At 46.7% G+C, this 18058-nt stretch overlaps 1 protein-coding gene across 2 annotated transcripts; it reads left to right on the top strand.

The window, feature by feature from the left end:
- Positions 1–4739: 4739 nt before the first annotated feature.
- On the top strand, positions 4740–18018 carry Josd1 (Josephin domain containing 1). Of its 2 annotated transcripts, none has more exons than XM_005322248.5 (5): positions 4740–4880; positions 5134–5947; positions 14900–15028; positions 15151–15345; positions 15962–18018. In XM_005322248.5, the coding sequence occupies exons 2-5, from the start codon at positions 5763–5765 to the stop codon at positions 16059–16061; spliced, it is 609 nt and encodes a 202-aa protein (XP_005322305.1). In that variant the 5' UTR covers positions 4740–4880; positions 5134–5762; the 3' UTR covers positions 16062–18018. The 2 variants fall into 2 exon arrangements, with proteins under 2 accessions (XP_005322305.1, XP_021580088.1); XM_021724413.3 differs by having other exon boundaries at positions 4760–4898.
- The last annotated feature ends 40 nt before the right edge of the window (positions 18019–18058 follow it).

Below are 18058 nucleotides of genomic sequence, written 5' to 3' on the forward strand. Positions count from 1 at the left end.
AATCTTACTGCAAAACAGTCGCGGCAAAGAGCTTTCCAGTGATAGACAGGGACCAGACCCAATCCAGTCCTCCGTAGGTCCCGCGCCTCCGGCTGCCTCTCACAGATAGTAAACTGCAAAACGAGCCTCCCACTCTATCCAGTGACTGAGGCGGTCGCTGGAACGCCGAGTCTGACGTGCTGGCATGCTCCAGGCAGTTTAATAGTAGGATCGATGCTGTATATCCCAAGAGTTGTAATACTATAGTAGCCGGGGGAAGGCGATTAATTCAACGCTGACCTTGCTGGGCACCGCGGCGTTCGCTTATCATTTCAGCGATTCGGGAGACTGAAGCAAGTTCGAGGCCAGCCTCAGCAATTTAGCGGGACCCTGTCTCAAAACAAAGATCGGGGAAAAAAAAAAAGTCCTGGGATTTGGCTCAGCTGTTGAGCGCCTGTAGGTTCAATTCCTAGTACCACCCAAAGGGCGGGGTGCGCGGGGTGGGGGGGAGGACACGCAGACCTTCAGGAAAATTCTGCATTCACTGCCTCTGCGTAGAGAGCAGTTTACACGAACAAAAGGAAGCAGAAAAATATAGTCAAAACACCCTCCCACATTTCATTTCTGGTGAATAATTATGTCAAGATTTAAGGTCTGTTAAAGCAAATTGCAAGTTCGAGGCCAGCCTTGGCAATTAATTTAAGGAGCCCCTGTCTCATTAAAAAATAAATAAATAAAAAAGGACTGGGGATGCAATTTAGTGGCAGAGCGTCCCTGGGTTCAATCTCCAGTACCACTGAAATAAATAAATAAAACGCTGACCTTAGGGAGAATTTTCCATTCATTGCCTCTGCTGAGAGGGCAACTATACAAACAAAAACAAAGGCCAGTAGCGGAAAGATAAGCCAAAAAGCATAGGAGCGCGCGCGCGCGCGCACACACACACACACACGCACACACACACACACACACACACACACACACTCTCTCTCTCTCTTCTGGTGAACAGCTACCCCAAAATCTAGGGTCTGTTAAGGTAGTTTCCTTCAGATTTTTTTTCCCTACTGTCATCAGCTGTGGAAAGCCCCAATCCAAAATGTCATCCAAAATGCACCAATTTTAATGTCTTAAGTTTCCATTTCAAACATCAGAAAAACCTTAGAATTTTACTGGTAGGTGAAAAGAAGGATTAACCCAAGATCTAATGCTGGCTGGCCTTGGCCACTCATCCTAAGCAGTAGGTGAGAAAGGACAATCATTTGAGAAGTTATTCCAGTTTTAGGGTTTGAATTGCAAGATTTAATGAGCAACAGACAGGGTTAAATACATAACTGAGCATAGTGTGCTGGTGCAAGCCTGTAATCCCAGAGGCAAGGGGTTGAGACAGGAGGATCACAAGTTCAAAGCCGGCCATAGCAAAGGCAAGGCACTAAGCAACCTGGTGAGCCCCTGTCTCTAAAACAAAATAGGACTGGGGATGTGACTCAGTGGTCAAGTGCCCCTCAGTTCAATCCCTGGTACCAAAAAAAAAAAAAAAAAAAAAAAAAAAAAGGCCTTGTTAGTCGCAGGGATCTATCTACCTGAAAGAGTCTCATCTTGTTTCTGTTTTAAAGTAGGAAAGTAGGTATCATCAAGTCTTGTTTGTACAAACACAGCTGGGCAGCTGGGAATCTGGAACAAGAAGTCATTAAACTGCAATGGTCGTGATAATAGTTCCTTTGATATGTTTTTTTCTTCTTCCTGGCCAAATTGTTCACCAGCATCCTACAACCCTATCTGGTCCCAAAATACTAAAATCTTAGTTAGCAAAGCTAAATACTGTCAGGCATGGTGGTGAATGCCTGTATTCCCAGTGATTCAGGAGGTGAGGCAGAAGTATCCCAAGTTTGAGGCTAGCCTGGGTAATTTAAGTTTGACCCTGTGTCAAATTAAAAAATAAAAAGCATTGGTAGTATAGTTCAGTGGCCAATCCCAGGACCACAAGACATACAAAAACTGAATATTAAGACACTATATTCTACAATAATTTGTGCCTATGTTAAATGGCATAATTATTCAGTCTTCATTGCAATTCCTGTTATGAAGTTTCTAAATCATTGGCATCTCCCAAGTGATTGATGCTTTTTTGTTTTTTTATCATACTGATTGGACACAGGTGCACTTAATCACTGAGCCACAACCCCAGGCCTCTTTATTTTTGAGTCAGGGTCTCAATAAATTGCCAAGACTAGCCTCAAACTTGCAATCCTCCTGCCTCAGCTTCCTGAGTCTCTGGGATTATAGGTGTGCACCACAGCAACTGGCAGTGACCAATGTTTTCTTGTATACTAGTAAATCAACTGACAGAGACTGGTTACAGAAAGACAAAAATCAAGGGTTGAGAGTTCAGGCCTATCCCCCAATTACTGGGGATCAAAGAAGAACTGAAGTTTAAGTTGATTATTAATGACGAATTATTTAATCAAGTCTATATGATTAAGTTTCCATGAAACCAGAAAAAGACCAAGTCTGGGGGTCTTCCAGAGACATGAATGTCTCTGAAGGCTTGTACATGCCCTCTGCATGGCAGCTCCATGCCCTTCCCACACACCTTGGTGCAAGTCTTTTCCATCTAGCTGTTCATCTACATCCTCTGCAGTATCCTCTATAATAAACTGTCAAACTTAAAGAGTTTGCCAGAGTTCTCTGAGCTGCTCTAGCAGATTAATCAGACCAAAGAGGGACTCATGGGAACCCTGATTAATAGAGTTGGTCTGCCAAAGTTCCAGAGGTCCAGACTTGCATCCAGCATCTGAAAATGAGAGGCAGTCTTGTAGAACTCCGCCCTTAACCTGTGGATCTGATGCTCTCCCTAGGTAGTCAGAGTCCAACTGAATTGTCAGGTACAGTGGCACATGCCCATAATCCCAGTGACTCAGGAGGCTGGGGCAGGAGGATGGAGGATTCAAAGCCAACTTTAGAAACTTGGCAAGGCCCTAAGCAACTCAGCAAGACACTGTCTCTAGAGAGAATTTTTTTGTTAATATTTATTTTTTAGTTCTTGGTGGACACAACATCTTTGTTTGTATGTGGTGCTGAGGGTCGAACCCTGGGCCGCACGCATGCCAGGCAAGCGCGCTACCCCTTGAGCCACATCCCCAACCCCAAGACACTGTCTCTAAATAAAAATAAAAATAAAGGCTGAGGATGTGGCTCAGAAGTTAAATGCCTGGGGGTTCAATCTCCAATACAAAAAAAAAAAAATCCAACTGAATTAAAGGAAATTCACCTGGTGTCTACTGCAGAACTGATTGGTTTCTTGGCAGGGGGTGCAGGGGGGTGCGGTCCACATTTTGGTGACCAAAAGTGCTGTGTTGTATTAACTCCATTGCTCAGACCAACATTTAACATCTTAACAATTGGGTCTTCAGAAAGAGTTCAAGTTTGAAATGTGCTGACACCTGATAGCAGACTAAACAATATGCTTTTCCCACTATAGGACTTTGCCTAGAAAAGATACTCTCAGAGCAGATGCTTCATGAATTGAATGGGAAAGTCTAAAGCAACATTTTAGAGGGAATTCCCTACCCATCTTATATCCTCTTTCTGAAGACAGGCTAGCCTCCGTTCAAATCCTGAATCCAAGACAGACTTAGGTGACTTCCAGTACTTACTTAACTTCTTTGTGCGGCAGTTTTCTCCTAAGTCAGAGGGATCTAATAGGATAACTGGCAGTAAATATGTTAATATACGTAAAGCACTTAGGACAGTGCCATGCACAGCAAGCCTTTTAAGTACACCATTATCCCGTAGGCCGCTTTCAAACGACAAAAGTTTAAGATAATTTAAAAGTAGTCTGAATAGAGGACCACACTCAAAATCTTCAGTCGAATTGAAGCATGGTCAAAAAACAAAACAAAACAAAACAAAACAATCAAACCAAAACAAAACAAAAAAAAAACTGAATTAGAGGTGTGACTTATTTTTTATTGTTTTACCCATTTTCTTAACAAAAAATTCAAAAGGCGAGCAGCCAAGGTGGATAACGACGCCTTTCACAGCCCCAGGAGTAAAGGGAGGAAAAGCTAAGCCCACTTGGGTCTGCAAGTAGTTTGCTTCTGACACACACAATCACTCAGCTGGGCCCTGAGAAAGCACCAAAGAGCCCGTGGACACTGTTAGTGTGGAGAGAACCGAAATACGACACCACGGAGCTGGAAGAAGATCCCACTTTTCACTTGAAATGTGACCCCCGGTGAGGCGCACACCCTCTATGCTCCTGGTAAAGCTCGAGGCGGTCGGGCTCTGTAACCAAGAGATTTGCGCGCGACCGCGTCCGTAAGGTGTGTTAAGACCACCTGGTGAAAGGCGCACTAGGCAAACAAAAAAAACGGTCAGCGCAGGAATCGCAGTCCAGGTTCGAGAAAGCACTTTGCCCAGAGACGGGAGGGGTGGGCAGGGCCGCACGCAGCGGCTGGCAGGGTCGCCGCCCCGGAACGGTGGCGCCGCGGCCGCCTGAAGGAGGAACGGGCGTCGAGGCGGGACTCCCCGCCTGGAGCGGGGCCGCCGAAGCCAGACGACCGCCCTACACATCCAGTGCCCTGCGTTCCCGCACCCAGCGACACGCGAGCCTAGCAAACCCCCAGACAGCTCCGCGCGGCCGGACTCTCGCCAAGGCGCCGCGTCCGCGGCTCCACAGCTGGCGCCGCTGACGTCAGGCTGACGTCAGGCATGACGCCGCGGCGGGGAGGGCGGGGACGGCGCGGGAGGGCGTTTCCGGAGCGCGCGCCGGTTGAGGGGCGCTGACGTCGGGCTCAGGTGCGCGCGCCCGTCCGTGCGCGGCCCAGGTGGCGGCTAGCAGCTCTAGGTGGCGATCCGCGGCGGAGAGGGGGCGACCCACGGCGCGAATCCAAGCTGTCCCGGTGCGGCCGGGAGCCGGGGTAGGGGGCGCGGCGGGAGGGCGCCCGGGCTTGCACGTGACGGGCGGGGAGGTCAGGGCCGAGGCGGCGAGCCGGGTGGCCCGGGGCCCCGGAGGGTGAGGCGAGTGTCCGGCCCCACCCCTCCGGGCCTGCCCGGCGCCGCGCAGGACCGTCCCGCGGGCAGGGGCCCGGCCCGCCGCGCCCCTTCCCCAGCCCGCCCGCCGGGCGGAGCTGACCAGAGCTGTCTCCTCCGCAGGGCCGCGGCGGGAGGACGAGAGCCCGCGCTTCCCGAGGAGCTGTGCCCGCCTCGCCACCGTGCTCGGGAGGATGGAGGGCTGCCCCCGAGGCCCCAGCGCGACCCGCGATCCCACGCTGGCCGGCCCTCGCTAGCTGCTCCGGTTGTGCGTTTTATCCACCACCCAGGCCTTGTCTCCTGAATCTGTGGCGTCGTGATTCGAAAGAAATGGAAGAAAAGGAACGATGTGACCGATTGTTTTTGGTCTTCCTGCTTTGAGGCCTGGTGGCATTTTCAGCGAGGAAAGAAAATACTGCAAGGAAATTGTGTCTTTTAGGAGCAGGGAGGGCGGGGAGGGTGGGAAAAGGGCAACAGGATCTTACATTTTATATGAGTTTTTAAAAATTCTGCACTTTGACAGTGATGGTGAAATAAACTAATCCAAAAGCTATTTTTCTATTGAGAAGAGAGAAGAGGTGGCTTTTCCCCACTTTTGATTTCAACCTTTTCTCCCAGTGTCAAAGCATAAATCATGGACACCAGAGAATAAAGTGGACCTCAGGAATCCTGGAAAGACTGAGAAGTTTACATCTTCCTCAGGAGGGAATTGTGGCTGTTTTCAACCCTCTTTGGAACCTCAAACGAAAAACATGAGTTGCATGCCATGGAAAGGAGACAAGGCCAAATCTGAATCCTTGGAGCTGCCCCAGGCAGCACCCCCACAAATCTACCATGAGAAACAACGCAGGGAGCTTTGTGCCCTCCATGCCCTCAATAATGTCTTCCAGGACAGTAACGCCTTCACGCGGGAAACGCTGCAAGAGATTTTCCAGAGGTAGGGCACCTCTTCTTGGCATCCTGATACTCACTGGTATTTCTGAATTTGAGTGGGTAAGGCGTCTCAGGTGCTTAAGCCTTCAAACCTACAGGTATTAGCTAGATGCTGTCAGTGGGTATAAGAGATGCAGGAATGAGAAAGAGAATCACTATCATGTATGTGCTACCTACTCTGGAATAGCCTTAGTTGTATTATTTCAAGTGATCTGCTCAACAGTGCTGTGGAATCCATGTTATATCTGTTGTTATTTCCATTTTACGGATAAAGACAGCTCAGTGAAGTTCAATGATGTGACCACTGTAGCGTAGTAAGCACTGGAGCCAAGGTTGAAGTTAGGTTTCTATCCTGCTGTTAACTACTGGGTTAGAATGGTGCCTCCTCAAGTCCTGCCACCAAGGAGTTTACAATGTAGAAGGGGGACAAGATGTGTCTACATTCATTCAGTCACCTGTCATCAAAGGTAGAATGTGGCAGGTACCACAAGAAAGTTGTGCATACTGTGCTCCAGCTTCTCTTTGAGGCCATGTGCCAGCATTGATGCTTTTCATGCATTGTTTTGTGTGGCTACTTCTGAACAGTTTGTTTTACTGATAGAGAAACAGGAAGAAAGGTCAGGTAATTTGTCCAAGTAGCTTCTAAGTAGCAAAGCTAACATTTGAAGCTGATTCCAGATCCCTCCCCTTTCTGCTTTATTCTAGGTGGCTGGCCTTCCTTCCTTCCTTCCTTCCTTCGCTCCCTCCTTCCTTCCTTCCTTCCTATACCAGCTATTGAACCCAGGAGCACTTAACCACTGAGCCACATCCCCAGCCCTTTTATTTTTATTTAGAGACAGGGTTTTGCTAAGTTGCTTAGGGCCTTGCTAAGTTGTTGAGGCTGGCTTTGAACTTGCCATCCTCCTGCCTCAGCCTCCCAAGTCACTGGGATTACTGGTGTGCACCACTGCACCGGACCTAGATGGCCTTTCTTACCTACTAAAGCAAATGCCACGAGTGGGTAGAAGTTCAACTTGTTCTTTGCTTTGATTTTCTGAATTATTTTGCCAGAGGGTTTGAGAATTAGTTCTGTAGTGTCTAGGTAGAGATAGCAGCACGTCTGCAGTCCATTGGCGGTGAGCCTATCTGATCACTCAGAGAGGGTTGGTTAGCCTTACTTAATTCTCAGTGCAGGGAAAGCTTAAGAATTCTGTTCTATTCTCTCTCTCTCTCTCATCACTCAGAGAAGGTTGGTTAGCCTTACTTAATTCTCAGTGCAGGGAAAGCTTAAGAATTCTGTTCTATTCTCTCTCTCTCTCTCATCACTCAGAGAGGGTTGGTTAGCCTTACTTAATTCTCAGTGCAGGGAAAGCTTAAGAATTCTATTCTCTCTCTCTCTCTCTCTCTCTTTTTTTTTTTTTTTTTTTTGTGCTGGGGATTGAACTCAGGGTCATTAAACCATTAAGCTTTGTCCCAAGTTGTTTTTATTTTGAGGCAGGGTCTTGCTAAGTTGCTGAGGGTATTGCTGAGTTATTGAGGCTGGCATCCAACTTGCAGTCCTTCTACCTCAGCTTCCTTAGTTGTTGGAATCACAGGTGTGTACCACCATGCCTGGCAGCTCAAGAATTCTTCCAGCAATGTATATTCAGCATAGTTCCAGAGGACCCTTTTTTGATTCCCTTCACTTAAATAGGAAATTACTGAGCATTGGAACCTGAATAATAGCTAAAATCAACCAGTTTGCAGTGATATGTGGATCATTTACTCTGAGAGAACCATAGGCATTCTCTTAAAAGAATGTTAATCCAAGTATACTAACAGAAGTATAATGAGAATAATTGTTTTCCAATTCCAATAATATACAAAGTAGTGCCTTTACCTTAACAGACCAGATGTGTCTGCATCATGACCATTGTCTGGCAGCAAGAAGATTTCACCTGGGAAGTAAGATAATGTGTCTCCTGTCACCAAGTCATGTGACATAAAGGAAGACCCAGTTCACTGAATTGATTTCTTTTGGCCAGCCATTGATATTTCTTATTTTCCTACTTAGATTATCTGCAAATTGTTTTCTAATCCAGAATTAGAAGGAAGATTCACAGTGATTACCTGAATATGCTTGATGCTTTATGATATATATTGGCAATCCCAAAACGACTGAATAGCAGTGGTCCTAGGAAACTAGAACTCAGTGTAGGAATTTGCCCAGTATTACCCACTAGTAAATATCAGATATAAAATTCTGCGAATGTGGGCTGGGGTTATGGCTCAGCGTAGAGTGCTTGCCTAGCACATGTGAGGCACTGGGTGTGATCCTCGGTACCACATAAAAATCAATCAATCAATAAATAAAGTTATTGTGTCCATCTACAACTAAAAATTAAAAAAATTCTATGAATGTAGTCATATTAGGTTAGAAAACATTTTACTTCTGTAAATTTGACTTTTGGTTGGACAAGAGGTGTAATCATGATGAGATCACTAACATGTGAACAGTGCTATTCTGAGGGCTTCCCTGGGGCTAGTTCAGTCCTCACACTGAGCTTGGGAGGTAGACTTTATTTTCCATTTTTCTAGATGAGGAAATTGGCACAGATAGTTTACAAAGATATTAATGGCAGGATTTGGACCCAAGCTTTGTGGCTCCAGGGCTTGCCTCCTAATTGCTTCAGCTGCTTGCTTCATCCTGGCAAGATTTGTCAGAGCTGTCCTAGCTCCAGAGCTATTCCCCCTGCTAGTAAGTGGGACTGTGGATCTGGACTGTGATCAACAAGAGTTTGTGGCTATAGCAGTCTTTCAGCTGTGTTTTCCCTGAGTAGAAGAATGCTGGATGCTTGCTAAACACCTTCATGGAACCAGGGTCCTCTTTTTTTTTTTTTTTGAAGATTTTGCAAATTATATAGTGCTTCTCAGTTCCCTATTAGCACAGTATAAAAATCCACCTTAAAAAAAAAAAAAAAAAGTCAACCTAAGATCCACCTCAGTAAAAGCAAATCAGTACATAAAAGAGAAGTCCAGTAGTGGAATTCTGTATGGAGCATTTTAAATGGAAAGATTCTATCAGGATACATAGAAACAAAAGAAGTATGGAAAGAATCCAGAGAAAAAGCAAAGAGAGAAAAGGTGAAGGAGAGTAGATGGAATTTTTAAAACAAACACTAACCAGCTGCTGCAGTGTGCCAGGCACCGCAAGCCTCCTTGGAGAACACAGCTGGACAGGACATCTTGGGGCTGTACCGAGCATGCCTTGAGAACATATTGAAGTGAGAACCATAGAATTCACAGCAATTTGAAAGTGAAAAGGTGATCACCTTATATCTTGAAGCGAAGGAGAGGAATTCTGGCAGGTTTAACTAGGTAACTTTAAGTTCTCAGATCTAAAGTTCTTTGCTGGTTTGAAGATATAACTGATGAGTGGTAGAAATGGGAGAAAAATGTCAGTAAGTGCTATTTGTTGAGAGGGTTTATCCTAACAGTTGAATTTTAGCCAGATAAAAGAGAAGAAATACAAAAATAGCAGGGTGGAGTTTGAATAGAGTTGAGCCACATGCCCACCCCTTTTTATGAAATGACTCATGCTTGGAATACAAATGAATAGGAATGTGGAACTGAGCTAATGGCTGGTCAGCAACAAGGGGCCAAGGAAGAGAAAAGTCGGGTGTAACTGAGGTTTGTGCCTAGAGAGAAGGCCAGAGACAGTGGGCAAATGTCCATCAACTTGTATCTATGTAGATGAGGGGTTTGACCTTATATAGTGTATCCAGGCTTTGAAAAAGAAGGGTCAGAGAAGACAAACAGAAAGTGCTCAGACTTCAGACATTTTCATTAGATTCATCCCAATTTTTCAGAGATCAAATGTTCTTGCAGCTAGCAATACATTCCTCTTTCAAATAGAATTGCTGTTCAAGTGTAACTGGATGAAAATTTGCTTGATGGAGGAAAACTAAAGAAAATTGGAAGGAACAAAGAGAATAGGGATAGTGGTAAACAACCAGTATTCTCTACCACAAAGGACAAGCACTCCAACTTCTCCATTAGAAGATCCCTGAGCAGGTAGAAAGGGCCACATTTAAAAATGAGTCAGTTGCTGGCACTGTGGCCCCACTTGCAATTCCGGTGACTTAAGAAGTAAGGCAGGAGGATTGCAAATTTGAGACCAGCCTCAGCAACTTAGTGAAGCCCTGAGCAATTGAGTGAGACCCTCAGGAACTTAGTGAGACTCTGTCTCAAAAAATAAAAAGGGGTGGGCATGTGGCTCAGTGGTACAATTTCCCTGGGGTTACCTCCCTGCACTCACCACCCCTCCCCTACCCCCCCCCCAAAAAAAAAAAAGCTTCCATGGAAGAGAGGGTGTGAACTTGAGCTTGAAGAAGTTATGGGATTTGGGGTTGGGGATGTGGCTCAAGCGGTAGTACGCTCACCTGGCATGCGTGCGTCCCAGGTTCAATCCTCAGCACCACATACAAACAAAGAAATGTTGTGTCCGCCGATAACTAAGAAATAAATATTAAAATTCCCTCTCTCTCTCTCTCTCTCTCTCCTCTCTCTCCTCTCCTCTCTCCTCTCTCTCCTCTCTCTCTCTTTCTCTCTCTCTCTCTTAAAAAAAAAAAAAAGTTATGGGATTTGGCTTAGAACCAGAAGTAGGAGAAAAGAATAGAGGCCACATAGTCATGGTACTGGAAGTGTACTAAGCTTCATGAAAAGGGAACAGCAGGTGGAATAGGGCTGGAGGATTTGGAGGTGGCCGCTCAGGCAGTTGGCTCCACTATCAGTTCGTATGTAATATTGTGGGTTTTTTCTTTTTCTTTTTTTTGGTACCAGGGATTGAACTCAGGGACACTTAACCACTGACCCACATCCCCAGTTCTTTTTATTTTGAGACAGAGTCTTGCTAAATTGCTTAGAGGCTTGTTAAGTTGCTAAGGCTGGCCTCAAACTTGGGATACTCCTCCCTCAGCCTGAGCCAGCAGAGTTGCTGGGATTACAGGTGTGCGTCACCATGCCAGCCTAGTTCATTTGTAAGGGAGGGAAATGACAACTTGGTGAATGTGGCAGGAATATATAAGCTAAATCAGTGGAAGGAGTGTTTATAAGTAAGGAGATGAGTTTGGGGAACCTATTTCAAAAGTCCTGGTTTTAGTCTCTGTAGTGGCTCACACCTGGAGTCCCAGCTGCTGGAGAATCACAAGTGTGAGGCCAGCCTAGGCAGTTTAGTGAAAATCCTGTCGTACACAAAAGGAAGGAAGATGTAGCTCGGTGGAAGAGCGCTTGCCTAGCATTATGATTAGCAGGTCATCCTAGTACTGAAGAGGAAAAAAAATCCAGGTCTATAGTGAAGGGAGAGATAGAGGAAGTGGACAGGAAAGAAATCTGAGAGAGAGAAGATGAAGGCTGAGGAAGAGAGATCCTTAGAACACGAAATCTGAAAGGTATACCTTAGAACAAATGTCTGTGGGGGTCAACTCTGGGAACTGAAGCATATTATGTAATCCTCTTCTGGAGGTTCAAGGTGAAGACTGGCATAGGGAGACTCCCAGGAACCCTATTTACTCCCTTGGTTCATTCATTTACTGTACAGAAGTATCCCATATCTTCAGGATCCTCCAGTTATGAGTCTGGAACTAGGATCACCAGACGCATGCTCAAGAACTCACTGCCCTGCTGGGAGCCTGCCAGAAGCAGACAGCAGCATCAGCCCTGGGGGAACCTTCATCCCTGGGTGGAGGGAAGGGAGCCTGCTGGAGCTCAATACCTGGGACCTGACGGGTGCTCTGTCCTGTTGAGCTGTGTTGCAGCCCCAGGCTTTGGGGACTCAGCTGACCTTTCCTTTCACAACCCTGCACCACCTCCCACTCTGACTCTTGGGTCACTGCTGTAAGACAGCAAGCTCAACTGCAAATTATTCTCTCTCTTTTTTTTTTTTTGGTACTGGGTATTGAACCCAGGGACGCCAAACTACTGAGCCACATCCTCACCCCTCTTTTTTTATTTTATTAGAGACAGGGTCTTGCTGAGTTGCTTAGGTCCTCACCATGTTGCTAAAGCTGGCTTTGAACTCAGTCTTCCTGCGTCAGCCTCCCAAGCTGCTGGGATTACAAGGCATGTGCCACCACACCCAGCTACAACTGCAACTTCTAATGAACACATTTTTTAATAATTGTATCACTTGTAAGTGTTCATTGTCAAATCAATTAAAACTATCAGACTTTGAATTTGTTTTTACAATACCGAGGATTGAATCTGTGGGTGCTCTACTGAGCTACATTCCTTTTTTTTTTTTTTAATACAGCGTCTTGTTAAGTTGCTCAGGACATTGTTCAGTTGCTGAGGCTGGCCTTGAACTTGTGATCCTCCTGCCTCAGCCTAATCCCCCTGATTCTCTGGGATTATAGGCATGTGCCACAACACCTGACCCCAGATCTTTTTATTTTTTACTGTGAGACACTCTCTTGGCAAGTTGCCCAGAGTAGCCTCAAAATTGCCATCCTCCTACCTCAGTCTTCTGAATTGTTGGGGCAAGCATATGCCACCATGCCTGCCTTAGACTTCATGCTTTTACTTATAAAATATAAATAATTCATCCCTCATAGTTTCCTATCTTAGTGCTTAGAGTGGGTGTTGAGTACGTGGGAATTGTACTACAGGTCAAGTGTTCGGTTACAGAATGGAGTTTGGTGTTCTTGGATTTCCCCATCTTTGCTAGCTCTGAAAGTAAGCAATAAGCCCTTTTATTTTAAAGTCTACTAGTATTTAGAGCAGAAGATAAAGAAATAATAACAGAAATAAGCAGAACATTTCAACAAACTCCTTGAGTGTGTTGCCTGTGCCCTGTAGGTCCTGGGTGTGCGGTGTTGACTGGATGGTCAAGGCTCCGGCTGCACTCTAGAACAGAGGAATAGGCACTGTGTTCTGTACTGATGGAGGGCTAGAAGTGAACCAGAGCAGCCAGAAGATGAATGAACTGGGAGAAACTTACAGTGGGATGGTCAGAAAGGCCTTTCTGTGACAGTTACATTTAAGACCAAGTAATAAGGAGCAAAACCAATGAAGAGCTCAGGGAAGAGCATTGCAATCGGCAGGGACATCGAGTGAGTGCCATGTGAGGAAGAGCCTTGAGTCTTTAAGAAACAGAAAAAGGTCTTGTAACAGGAGGTGAGAACAGAGGTCAGCAGGATCCTGAGGGCCTTGCCAGCCAAGGTAGTTCGGGTTGTATTTATGTGCTGTGGGCATGGTTGGAGGGGTTTAAGTTAGTGGAAGCAGTGTGTTTTATGTTTGGACAAAGTATCAGTAAGGGGTTAGTGGTGTAGCTCTGTGGGACTGCTTGTCCAGCATGTGTCAGGCCCTGGGTTTGATCCCCGGCAACACAAAAAAATGGGGGTGGGATGGGCGTGGGATTCAGTGTGGTTGCTGTGTATGCAGGAGAGTTGACATTTTTGACTGAAGTCTGGATTCTATTCTGGAGATGGCACTTGGCAACCTCCTGGGTATCTCTCCTCTGCCCCTGTCCTGAGGAATTCACCACATTACCCTCCTTCCCCTTCTTAGGAAAGTTGAGGGAATGCAGACCCTCCTTCAAAATGTCCTTTTCTGAGCCCAGCATGGTGTGCACATGTGTAATACCAGCAATTTGGTAGGCTGAGGCAGGGAGATTGCCAGTTTCAAGCCTCGGCAACTTAGCGAGCAAGACCCTGTTTCAAAATAAAAACTGGGGGTGTGGCTCAATGGTAGAGCACCCATGGGTTCCATCCCCAGCACAGGGAAAAAAAAATTTTTGTGCGCGGTCCAGAATGCTTTTAGGCCATGCATCCCAGGTTAGCATGCACCTCACTGCTTTTTATTGCTTCACATCTGGCTCCAGCTCATGTATTTATGCATAGGGACCCCTGTGTGCCTGTGTGTGCTGGTGGTGGGGAGAACTGAGGATTGAACCCCGGGCACTCTGCCACTGGCTGGGTGACATCCTCAGCCCTTTTTAAAAATTTGAAACAGGGTTTTGCTAAGTTGCTGAGGCTGGCCTCAAACTTGTGATCCTCAGCTTCCTGAGTTGTTGGGGTTACAGGTGTGCATCCCCCTGTCTTGGTCCCTGTATACCTTTAGGTATTTAATGATTGCCAAGTGTGAAAGCCTTAAGTAGAAAGTATTTAAGTTATAAAAAGCAGGAGTGATAATTACTGCCATGCAAATGAAAACATCACCTATTTTTTTTTTTTTACTGTCTTTAAAAAAAAAAGTTATATCAGGCTGGGGTTGTGGCTCAGTGGTAGAGCACTTGCCTAGCCTGTGTGAAACCCTGTGTTTGATACCCAGCACTGCACAAGAACATAAAAAAGTTGTGTCAGGGCAGGAAGATAAACAAGAGGAAGACTGTAGAAAGACTGCAGTAGGCTGGGGATTTCATGAATGAGACTCATTCATGGAATATTCTTTGTATCCATTGACTTCACTAGACACACTTCCCCCACATAGAGCCCAGAGGCCTCTACAACTGAGCTACATCCCCAGCCCTTTTTATTTTGAGACAAGGCCTCACTGGCTGGCCTCAGACTTGTGATCCTCCTGCCTCAGCCTCCTAGGTCACTGCGATCACAGGTGTGCACCACTGTAACAGTCTGTAGACACAGTTTCTAAATGGCAGGTAGATAGGTCTCATCTGACTTGTTTGGCAGAAAAAGCAAGGTGAGGGCTGGGTTTTGTGGCTTAGTGGCAGAGTACTTGCCCAGCATGTGTGAGACACTGGGTTCGATTCTCAGCACCACATATTAATAAATAAAATTAACGTCCATTGACAACTAAAAAAATATTAAGAAAAAAGAAAGGTGATCCCTAGAGCACCAGGATCCCAGGGAACAGAATACTTAAGTAGAAATTGGGGAAATTATACTTGATTGGGTGGGGGAGGGTAACCAGCTTCCAGTGGTATGGCCAGGGGGCATTAGGCAGACCAACAAGTCTCAACATCATCTTTTCACATTCATAGGTTGTCTCCAAACACCATGGTGACACCCCACAAGAAGAGCATGCTGGGAAATGGGAATTATGATGTGAACGTCATTATGGCAGCTCTTCAGACCAAAGGCTATGAAGCTGTTTGGTGGGACAAGCGCAGGTAATGTGATGGGGAACAGCAGGTTGTGGTGCAGGCCTTGGTCAGGGATTCCTGGCATGAGGGAACTGCCTGGGACCTTAAGGCTGGCTGCCTCAGAGCCTGACACGGTTTCTCTTCTGCAGGGATGTTGGTGTTATTGCTCTCACGAATGTCATGGGGTTCATCATGAATCTGCCCTCCAGCCTGTGCTGGGGTCCACTCAAGTTGCCTCTCAAAAGGCAGCACTGGATCTGTGTTCGAGAAGTAGGCGGGGCCTACTACAACCTCGACTCCAAGCTCAAGATGCCTGAGTGGATTGGAGGCGAGAGCGAGCTCAGGTGAGTCCCAGTGTGGCTCAGCTGCTGGGCTTCTGGTTTGCTGTGTTGAGGGAAGTCAAGCTCATCTTTGGTTATTTGACAGAGGAAATGAAATTCTTATGTGCTCAGAGCCTCTCCCTGCCTTACTTGGAATCATGGGGTCTCAGACTGGAAAGGCCTTAACAAGGAATTTTGTCCCTTTGGTAAGCAGGGTCCACAGCCTGGGGTATTGGCCTTCTGGTCTGGTGGGGCTGGTGAGGTAACGTTCTTTCCACCTGCACCACCGGCACAGTGTTGTTACCAGTTCAGAGAAAGGAAGATACACATTCAGCCAGAGGGTTAAATTGCCCTAAGATGAAAGTAGTTGGTTTTTTTAAACAGAAGCACTTCAGAGTACTTTGAGCTTCTGTTCATCACAGAACCAGTTCCTCTCAGCAGTAACGTGAGGATGAGCAAAGATTCAGATTGGGATTTGAACTGGACAGACTTAGGGGTAACTCTAGAAGAACCTACTAGAACATGTTAGGATTGCCAAGGGCATAAAGGATCAGGTGTCTGGTGACTTGTGGCCCTGAGACTGGAATTTGCAGTTCACCAGCATTTCGTTTTCTCTCACCTCCCCTTCCTTTTTCCCTAGGAAATTTCTAAAACATCATTTGCGAGGAAAGAACTGTGAGCTTCTGCTGGTGGTAGCAGAGGAGGTGGAGGCCCATCAGAGTTGGAGAGCTGACGTGTAGCGCCGCTAGGTCCAACCCATCCCTGCCTCGGTCCTCCAGCCCTCGTGATGCGCTGTGGCCTCTGCAGTGGGTCCGCCCGGCCACCTCCCCAAACATCTCATCGGGTTTCCCCTTCAGACTTGCCAGTGCAATAGGACGGACGTGTGGACTGTTACAAGAACCCCCGGCATTGTCTGTGCCTGGGGAAGGCAGGCGGGAGCTCTGAGGGCTTAGGGCAAGCCACTGAAGGCCTTCGTTTTATTTTGGAGAAGAGAAGGAAAGGTGGGTCCGAGCTTATTTTCCCCTTTCTATGAGGACCTGACACAGGTTTTCTTGGAGTCTTCACTGCTGCTCCAGGCTCACCAGAGAGATGCTGCCTCCACTTTCGTCTCCTGTGGCACCCGTGTCTGAAGACATAGTAGTGCACGCAAAGCCCAGTGACTGACTGAAGAACCCAGAGCATAAGCGTCTCTCAGGAAACCATCTCCAGAACCCCAGCAGCAGTGCTGCGTGCTGTCTGCAGTCCTAATGCCACCCCTCCCCCCACTTTTGAGGGTGGTTTATGGACAGCCTTGGAGTTTTATAATGAAAACTTCTTGAATATCCCAAGCCAGGTGGTTGAGTCCCCCAAGTCTAGCAAGACAGTGGTAAGATAGACATCTAAGAGGATGTGGCTAAGCCAAACTGGGTAAAGCATGGGGTGGCTTTCTTCACTCCAGTTTTGTCCCCACCATTTCACTACATTGATTTAGGAAGCTCTGGGGCAAAACATAAGGAAAAGGGGCAGTTTCCCCAGTTGGCCCACTCTGGCAAAGTCAGAAGAAACATCTACCCTTGACAGTTTGGGTCAGCCAAAATCACGTGAAGAGTTTAAGAGCAGCTGGAATTGGTAGCTGGCCTGGGCTTGAGGCCTGTCACTGTAGTGACAAGCAACAGCCCTCAAATTAGGTGGTCATGTGCATTTTGTTATAGGACCTAGGTTTGTCGTCATCTTGTAGTTTCCTTTAAAAATCAGAGGATTGACCTGCCTCCTACCTCTTGAAATAGTTGTAGGCTACTTTTCTCTTGTAACTTTGGAAAACAAGAGGGGAAATAAATAATACCACACGTGTCACCAAAGTGGCTGTGGTTGCCTCAAGACAGGAGGGCAGGCAGGGGTAACCTGGCCAGTTCTTACTGATCACTGGTCTTGGCAGGTCTGAGAGCTGCCCCATTGGCCAGACTTCTCTCCACCAGAAGAGCCAGCCTGGGGCTTGCATGTGGATCCTAAGCAAGTGTAATGGGGAGGCTGAGGCGCTCTCCCCACTGTGACTGGAGTGCATGTTTACACCAGCACTTTTCTGCACACGTATCTTCAATCCAACAAGGCCGTTTTTTAAGCCAAGTAAGAGGCCCCAAGCGGCTACTGCACATTATGCCCTCAACAACTGGCCGTGGTCTCTTCTGCACCATTTTCTACACCAGACCTGCTTGGCACCACAGGGAGCTCTCTACCCCTGCACAATGACATTCCAGCTAACACCAGCCAGAAGTTACAGCCAATCTTGCTGATTAATCGTCACAAGCAGGACCTTGGGTCCATTGGCACTGTTGGTGATTGTAAGCCATTTCCTGGGAAGAGGAGAAAACTTCCCACAAATCTGCTTGGGCCTGTGCAAATGGCACTTCAAAGTAGTCCCATGCACACGGAGTCCATGAGCCAATGGGATATGCAAAGACGCTTCGACTTTTCAGGGCTGGTTTCTCTGTTCATATCCAATTCTGGTGCTTAGGAACAGGGACCCATGCTGATGCCCAAGGGCAAAAAGCCCCACTTTTAAAGAAGGGAGCAGGCCTGACCCTGATGCCCCACAAGGGGCAACCCTAGGCTTTTTCTTGCTTTTATCCCCCCTCCTTTTTTTTTTCTGTTGGCCTTGTGCTGGGTTTGTTTACAAAAGATGTATTTTGTTTAACCAAATATTAAAAATGGTAAACTCCATACACGAATCTCCTTGTCTGCCTAATATAATTATATGAAG

Source organism: Ictidomys tridecemlineatus, chromosome 6, assembly GCF_052094955.1.
Source record: "Ictidomys tridecemlineatus isolate mIctTri1 chromosome 6, mIctTri1.hap1, whole genome shotgun sequence".
Classification (NCBI taxonomy): Eukaryota; Metazoa; Chordata; class Mammalia; order Rodentia; family Sciuridae; genus Ictidomys; species Ictidomys tridecemlineatus.

Excerpts from the sequence above, each read along its gene's own strand:
- Josd1 (XM_005322248.5), top strand. The coding sequence starts at position 5,763 with ATGAGTTGCATGCCATGGAAAGGAGACAAGGCCAAATCTGAATCCTTG. Across the intron at positions 15,029-15,150 it reads GTTTGGTGGGACAAGCGCAG|GGATGTTGGTGTTATTGCTC; the intron begins GTAATGTGATGG and ends TCTCTTCTGCAG. Across the intron at positions 15,346-15,961 it reads GGAGGCGAGAGCGAGCTCAG|GAAATTTCTAAAACATCATT; the intron begins GTGAGTCCCAGT and ends CTTTTTCCCTAG.